This window comes from Prosopis cineraria, unplaced genomic scaffold, assembly GCF_029017545.1.
Source record: "Prosopis cineraria cultivar Desert tree isolate PC_DT_omini unplaced genomic scaffold, ASM2901754v1 PC1841, whole genome shotgun sequence".
In the NCBI taxonomy this organism is placed as follows: Eukaryota; Viridiplantae; Streptophyta; class Magnoliopsida; order Fabales; family Fabaceae; genus Prosopis; species Prosopis cineraria.
In genome coordinates, this window is record NW_026557166.1 from 1 (window position 1) to 8,771 (window position 8,771).

General features: G+C 32.9%; 2 protein-coding genes across 2 annotated transcripts; both read right to left on the bottom strand.

Annotated features, from left to right (window-relative positions):
- Positions 1-2,722: 2,722 nt before the first annotated feature.
- On the bottom strand, positions 2,723-4,275 carry LOC129300995 (phenylacetaldehyde oxime monooxygenase CYP71AN24-like). The gene is given in 3 exon segments (XM_054939581.1): positions 2,723-3,106; positions 3,108-3,613; positions 4,138-4,275. Coding segments are annotated over 2 exon segments (609 nt in total). The 5' UTR covers positions 3,611-3,613; positions 4,138-4,275; the 3' UTR covers positions 2,723-3,000.
- On the bottom strand, positions 4,140-5,036 carry LOC129300996 (phenylacetaldehyde oxime monooxygenase CYP71AN24-like). The gene has a single exon (XM_054939582.1). The coding sequence runs from the start codon at positions 5,034-5,036 to the stop codon at positions 4,140-4,142; it is 897 nt and encodes a 298-aa protein (XP_054795557.1).
- Positions 5,037-8,771: the final 3,735 nt, after the last annotated feature.

Here is an 8,771-nt window from a genome sequence, read left to right on the forward strand (position 1 = left end):
TATATGAAAGGGAAGCTTGATTTGAGTTGAAATTGGAGTTTAAGAGCATGATTTTCATTAGATAAATTCACTTTTATGTTGCTGCTGTAGAGGATGAATTGATTTGAATGTTTCTTTGAGGTCAATCGATTTCCGTTGAAGGAATAATAAGATTAGGTTGCTTGGAAATTGAAGTTTGAAAAATTGATAATGAAAATTTTTAAAAAAGGAAATTGAAGACAGCGAAGCTTGGTACTATAATTGGATATTGATGCCTATAAAGTGTTTAATAAAATGCTTATTAGAAGAGTTTTGATTGATTTTTTTTTTTTATAGATGTGTAATCTTGTTAATTTAATAAGAAGCATGCTTGGGCTTGAGCAATGTTAATTGGTTACTCTAAATTGAGTTTTGTGAAGGAATCTATTTTAGGAGTTAATAAGATATTGTTTGAGTTCTGGATTGTGGGGAGTTATATGGCTCACAAGTCATAAGACATATTATCAATTTAAAAGTTATATTTGGATATTGAAAATTTGTTAGGGTAAGATAATTAAAGGGTATGTATTTTTTATGATTTGGAATGTTGTATAGTAGGTGTTTTAACAAAAAATCTAAAGAGAGAGTATATTTTACTGACTAGCTAACTATGGGCTAGAAATCTTTATGGGTGGGTGAATTGTGCTCATAAAATTTCAAAGTTATTATTATTAATTTTGGCTGAGTGGATTCTCTTGGAAAGTAATCTTGTTGATTCAAAAATAAAGTTCATCAAGATACTATTATGTTTTATACGATATTTGGAAGAGGAGAAATTTGCTTGAGGTGGCAAGAGGTGATTTTTGAATTTTGGGAATACTTGAGGTAAGTGGATAGCGTCCCAACTGATTTATCAATAAAAAATTATTCACCCGAGTTTGATTTTGAGAATATAATTTATGTTTTCATAGTGGTAATTTTCTCGTATATTTGAAAATGATTTAGGAGGGGATTTTATATAGAACATTAGTTGCTAATGGCAGTTCCATTAGCCCTTGACGTGCCATGGTCAATGACTAGCTAGTTTAATTTTTGTGAGCTCTGTTCTTGCATTTTGTTTTTGTGGCTTCAAATTGCATTTAGTTAGCATTACCCTCATGGACTGTATATCCATGTTTGTTTCATAGCTTAGGTTGCATTTGGGTTACTTATCCTCATGAATTTTGTATCCACATTTATCTTTATGACATAAGCCATTTACCCTCATGAATTATGTGTCTACATTTGTGAATTGTCCTAATAAATCTCCAGAAATATGAATTTTTAATTAATTGATGATTTCACACACTAATGATTTTTAACTATCAATGTTATATTTTCATTTATGTACTCATTTAATTATTTTGACATGTCAAGATATTAGAGCTATTTGGTCATTATGAATTTAAAGTTTCTTGATATTGAAGTTATATAGAAATTTTATTCTGAGCTTACAAATTTATTTCCATTGAATTACTTTCTCTTTAGTTTATGTAACTAGTATATTTTATTCACTTTAATGTTAAAAAATGTCATGGTTGGAAACATTATTTACTGAAAAATATTTTTGGTGTCAGATAACCTATGCCTTTGTTAGATCATTCAAGGGATTTTGTTACTAAATTGAAGTTGAGGCGCCATTTTGGTTAATTTCTATTTTTGATGTAAAAATTTTTAAACCTATATATTGTACTTTTATAAATAATGTTATAATTGCTTCACATAGGTTATGGTTAGAATCCTTATTTTATTAAATATTTTGGTTTGCTAGTTGAAAGGAGATGAGGTTCTAGTTGTTATAATATTTGTTTGAAAATTTGTATTATAAAATTTTGTGAGATTTAATTCTCAAAGAAAATTCTGTTGAAATTTTTACAAAAATATTAAAGCTAGATTTAAATAAAAAGTATTTTTAAATGAAACATTTCTTGAATTAAGCTTAAGGAATATGTGTTTAGGTGCATATTACTTATTAATCACTCCTATATTTTGGGTGTGACAGATCATTAGCCAAGACTTTAGCCAACTAATTGGCTTTAATAATGTCAATGCAAGAGATTAAAAGCTTGACGCTAAATTGTTGCTCAAACAGTTCTGGGTTGAATAACAAGAATCCAACATCTGTTGGGCCTCTAATTAATTTCATACCTCCCTCCCCCTCTCATCAGATGAGACAGAAGAGCTAGAAGATTTATCCAAAATTAGTGAGACAATGATGACTTCAAAAGGTCGTCACCTATTTGTTAATGAGTTCATTATATATTAATGAGCCTAATCTTAATGTGGGCTTGGACGAGTAAGGCAAGTCATGTTAATAGGCTGGATGCTCATTACGGAATTTTTTTTTTTTTGAATAATATTACAGAATGCTCATTACAGAAAATTGGGTTGGGGGATGTAGTTGGACACAAGGTGTTGGTCTGGCCGTGCGGAGAAAACCGTTACCTCTTTTCCTTTGATATTCATGCTTTGGCCTCCTCCTTTTTCTTGTAGTTCTTTCTCTTCCTCTCTCAGATATTTTCTTCTCTCTGTAGCTGCTGCTTCTCCATCCTTTTCTGCGCCTCTTATTTTTCAGTGACATTGTTCTTGAGTGTTGCTACTGTGCATGTATTTACCTAATTTTCCTAATTAATGTATTTGGAACTTGAGTTATTTGATGGCAAAATATTCAGAGACATTTCTTGAACTGTTATTTGGCTTGAGCTTTTTCAAGATAACCATCACATTTGATTTCAGAGTTCTGAATGATACTCGCTCTTATTTGATAATATTGCCATATATGTCTCCCCTCACAAATTCAAAGCAATAACAAAGGCATCAGTAACACACACTATAGTAGTATTTTCCTAGGCAGCTAAGATAGAATTTCACATTACATCCACAAATTCATACCCATTATTCTTCCCATACACGCAACTTCATAAGCAGCTTCACATTTTAACAGCAAGTACCATCACAGACCAAACAGAAACCATAAACATGAAGCGAAATCATGAAGACGGATTAACCAGATTGTGAGTGGACAGAGTATGGTATAAGTTCAAGAAAAAGAGGGACCTTCTTCTTCACTGTGAGCCCATACATCTCGGTCATATCAATCTCACCATCCCAGATTCCAGTCAAACCAGTGAAGAAGATTAGCCAGTTCATACTCAACTGAAGCAAGTCCAAAGGCCATGCCAGGACATATCCTTTTTCCAGATCCAAATGGGATGAACTCAAAGTCTTTCCCTTTGAAATCTATCTGACTGTTCTCAACTCTCTCCGGGATAAACTCTTCAGGCTTTTCCCATATTTCAGGGTCCCTTTGGATTGCCCATGCGTTCACAAACATCAATGTTTTGGAAGGAATGTCGTATCCTCCTAATTTTGCATTGCCGATTGTTTCTCGAGGGACCATGGAAGGAGCTGGTGGGTGTAATCTAAGCGTTTCTTTGATGACATGTTTCAAGTATTTCATGCCGTTTATGTCAGCTTCGTCCACTTTTGATTTGGACCCCACCACTTTCCTGACCTCTTGTTGGGCTTTCCTCATGATTCTGGGATGTCTCCGAAGCTCCGTTAAAATCCACTCTAATGTCGTTGAAGTAGTGTCATTCCCTGCTAAAAACATGTCCTGAACTCATTGAAATGCAACAAGAATCAACTTCTGCTTTTTATTTTTCCCTTTTATCAAATCTCACAATTATCTCCCAGATCAGCTGGCTCTATTTGGTTCAGATAAATTCCTTGGAATAGAATCAGCTGATCATCCTATTGAGGGGAACAAAATTTTCTGTTTTTATTAAGACTCAAGTTTGATATCTACAATATAATGAAAAAGAAAAACTAGCACCGAACTAGAAACATGAATTTTGCTGTTTCTCAATAACTTCAGTTCATGTCTTTTTTTTTTTTTTTAAAGCCAACTTCGGAGTTCCGATCTAATATGCAAATATAAATCTAACATATGCATGATATATAATAATAAGATATAGATCAAAAGGTATAATAAGAGACACAGCTTAAGCTTTCATCAGTTATTTATTATTTTCATTACGTTAAAACATGATAGAAAATAGCTAAAAGCAGTACTTTAAACGAAAGCTCATTAACAACAAACAGCAACGCTAAGTGAAATGAAAGGGATTCAGAAGAGACCGTTATGATTGCTTTAGGTCATCTTTGGTGGGTTCGAATTCAAGCATATCACTGTCTTTCAGTTGAAGAAGAATATCCACAAAGTCTTTCTTCTCGTCGTCCTCCTTCATCGCCAGCTTATGATCTTCTGTTACCTGATCAAAGAACCCATCTATTGCTTTAAAAGTGTCTCTCAGTTCTTGGATTTTCCCACTCAGAACATCGATCCAACCCAAGGAAGGAAAGAAATCTCCCACTATTAATTCCGCCCGATGGATCATCTCCTTCCTCGCAAGCGTCCCCAATCTTCCACTGCTCTCTTCTGGATCATACTTCTGTCCAATTATACATCTGAATATTATGTTGGTGGTGGTCGCAGTTATGAGGTCACTTATGTTCACAGAGCAATTTGTGTCACTCACACAGGCTCTTCGTATCTCGTTAATCATTTCTGCAACTTCTTCATCTCTTATAACCTGAAAGGATCGAACCCTTTTGAGGCTGAGAAGTTCAAGCACACATATTTTCCTTCTCTGTCTCCAACTTTCACCGTAGGTTGCATAGGAAATATCCTTGCATCCATATAGTAAGGTTCTCGCTGATATGCTTTGGAACCTGCCGGCAAAAACTGCGTCTTGATTCTTTAGGACTTCTCTGGCCAAATCTGCAGAAGAGACTAGTAAAGCTGGGATTCGACCGAGCTGTAGCCACAAGAGAGGACCGTATTTCAGAGACAGGTCTCTGAAAGAATGATGAGGAAGAGTTCCTAACTGGACAATATTGCCAATAATCGGCAACTTTGGCGGAGATGGAGGCAGGTTATAAGGTTGGGTTTTTCTTGGTCTTGAAAGTTTGAACAGAAACAAGAAGGTGACCAAGCCCAGGAGATACAAGTAAATGGTGGCATTCAGAAACGACATATTCGATGGTGATTCCTGGTATTGAAAGGTTTTCTTTTCTTTTCTTTTCTTTTTAACTTGGCTTAATTTTTATAAAAAAGAATTGGCGGAAGAAGGCTTATATAAGTAGTGAGGATTGCAGAATGCTAGTTTATGTATGAAAGACTCACAAATAGATAACACACATGCGTGCATATATATATGCATGTGGATATATATATATATATATAGACATATATGTCTTTGTTTGTCCTTACATTCATAAGACAACCATACTACTGTTTGGAATTTTCCCTAAATCTGTATCTATATATTCATAAAACTTAATATAAATCTAGTTATGTGTTAGATGAAATTTGAGAAATGAACCATTATGAATAATACACAGCTTTCTTCATATAAATCATGTGCACACACATGTATATGAACAATTAATGCAACTTTTAAGAGATGTTTTATATGATTTCATATACAAGTTTCACTGTTCATGTAAGTTAATTTTTCCCCCCTATGATTTATATTCTAGAAGCCACCAAAACATTGTGGCTTGTATTAGGTTTTGTGTCTCTCTATATCCTATCATTATTATTCTTATTATTCTCTTTTCGTTCTACTTTCTTGACATTTTAAATTTATTGCCTAAAATTTTGTTTAAAAAACTATCTTTCAATTTCTGTAAGGTTATCATTCAACTAGAGAAAAATCTAGGGTGACAGAATAACACATATAACTATCATACAAATTTTTTATTTAAAAGAATAAAAGATACAAATTAGTCCTTAACTATAAATTCAAAAGAGTCTGAAATTTTAAACTTATTTTTTACAATATTCTTCTTCACCTTTTAAAATTGATACAATTTGATCTCTACTATCAATAAAAGTTAAATTTAACCTGTTGCTCAAACAATAACAAAGAAAAACTTTAAAAATTTCAGACAAGAACCGCTAGATATTGAATCTGATACCTTGAAATTAAAAAAAGAAAAAAAGGAGTCCTACGCAACACACACCAGATGGCTAAACATGTGCATGGAAAAAGATAATTCGAATGTTGGTGAATGACAGAGAGTTATGCTTCGTAGCTTGCAAGTGTACGTTAATGATGTTCCATCAGATTTTTGCAACAGCCTAGAATCAGCGACATGAAAACGATGATGCCATCCCATATACATACATACATACTATAAATTTAAAAGGAAACGCCAAAAAGAAGAGAAAGAAGTAGAAGTAATTAATTGAAAATAATTGGTCAGCGCATGTGGGATACCTAACGTACTGTTTGCTTCAAATTCTTGTGATCATTTATAATTAACAATAATAGTCTCCTGCTCCCGTAATAATCATCATTTTAATATAAACATATTTTTGTGATTTTGTTATAAAAAATCATGTGTGGCCAGTCATAATCACGTAAGTCTTTCTCATCATCATTTTAATATTAACTGGAGATGAGAAAAGGGTTGCGGTTGGAAGTGTCAGCTGAAAAGGCCCGCTTGCAGGATATGATTTTTCTAATCCAACCCGCCAACTGCTCCCTCCCTCCCTCAATATCTCTCTCATTCTTTTATTCTTAAAAATTATACTTTTTGCATATCCTTTTCTTCCAATATTTTGAAACTTAAACCGGACAATGAATTAGAAAGAGTAACAGGTCATGATTTTCATGGTTCAACCAGCAGTCCAATTGATGACATAAAAATTAAATAAAAATAATATTTATATATACAAATGTATAAATAAAACATTAATTTGTCGATGGTGTCTAGGATCTCAACACCAAAGACTATGTGCCTAGACCACTAGAGTTGGAGGCAAAGGCATGTCAGCACAAGTTCATGATCTTAAAGAAAAATGCTGGAGTTGAAGGCATGTCATCATGTCACAATTCACAAGCTTCCAATCTCGATGTTAAAGGCTGAATCACTAGAGCTGAAGCCAAAGACTAGAAGAGAGATCAGAGGTTGAGCTTGAGCTGTGGAGGAAAAATCATAAATTAGAGAAGAGAAGACATAAGAGAATTGAATATTAGAGAAGAGAAATCGTGAATCTGATCGACTGAGCCTAAGTTCTCTCTTTTTTTAGGCTTGGACCTAGTTGACCAACTTCTGTTCCTAAGTTAACTCTGATTCTCTTAAAACTGCCTAGGTCAATCTGATCCAAATATCTAGGTAGTCCAAATAGCTGAACCAAACTATTTTATTGAGCAGTCAACAGTTGGATCGATCAGATTATCTAGTTAGGTCTGGGTTTGAAAACACTGCTTTCTTCTGTGCATGAAATCCTTTTTATATTGAAATCCTAATAATTAAATACATTTATAAAGTGTTAGACTTAATTACCTTTAACTCGATCCATATGAGATCCTTGAACTCATATGTATGATTTTTCATAATCATGTTTTATATTCGAGATCACAAAGTTAGTTATTAATATATTCACAAAATATTAAATTGAATAGTTTTGCACTAGTATAAAATGGTGGATTTTTCCAAGAAAACCCCACTCCAGTTAGCGATTCCAATAACAACACATTTGTCATTGCATATATCCATCAGCATCAAAACATTTATATAATTGATTTGAAAATAATTAATTATATATTCAAGTCTTGAAAATCAAAGAAAAACAAAAATAAGACCAATGAGCATATATTAGTGTTTGCATGTGCGTGAGGGTATCTTACCATTGCTCCGGGCGTATTTGCTAACGAATAGAGTTTATCCAACTTCCTCAAAGGCTCCAAAGCCCAATAAAAACAAGCTGGACCTGTGAATTGCAAGCACAAAGCCAAGTGCTACGGTATTATATCACATAAAATATGTGAAATGTTTGAAAGCTATTGAAAAAGCATTTTTTTTAGAGCACAAAGGATATTTGAAAGGTATTCAAGTTCGAATCAGAGCCAAAATTAAGAATTTATTAGTACAACTATTCTTATAAAGAGGCATGAATTTTTGGTGTTATGTTCATGATCCCCATCGCTAAGGATCATCAAGCTACTCTCATGCATGCAAATAATAAGAACATCCCTCGCATGACTTTTCACGTTCAGTCAACTACATATATGTACACATGCCGTTATTACCTTTTATTGCTGTGAAAATGAAAATTAATCAACGAAGTAATTTTCCATTCAAACTTATAACCTGCTGGTGAGTGGGGTGAGCATACCCTTGCGAACTACCAAAGTCAAGAGTTTGAATATCTGGTGCTGTTGAACCAAAATAATAATATAATAATAAACAAGTAGTTTTTTCAATATATATATATATATATATATCAAAATATATAGATAAACAGAAAAATAATCTTTAAAGGAATATAATTCTTATCTCCATTGAGCCACAACACTAGTGGTTTAGTAGAAGGCTAAATGGGGACTCCACAAAAGTAATAGAAAAGGCTCTTCCAACCTATGGATCAACAGTAACATAACTAATATATTAGTAACAACTAAATTTGAAACAATTTAGGGAAAAGAATAAAATTTAAAAAAAAAGGAAGAGTCTCTTCTAAAAATTGAACCTCCAAAAAATTTTACAATTAAAAATACACAATTTTACACCTAATTAGCAGCAGCAGCAACAACAACAATAACAACAACAATTTGATTACATATAAACAATCTAAGGCTTTAAACAGCCACTAACAGCACTTACCTAAAAACAATTACACATTAACTAATTAAAAGTAAATGATCCAAATTCTCCTCATTTTTTTAAAACCTTTTAAAATTAAGGAAACTAAAGCTATC

Bases quoted from the DNA above. Each gene is read 5' to 3' on its own strand.
- LOC129300996 (XM_054939582.1), bottom strand. From the start codon at position 5,036: ATGTCGTTTCTGAATGCCACCATTTACTTGTATCTCCTGGGCTTGGTC.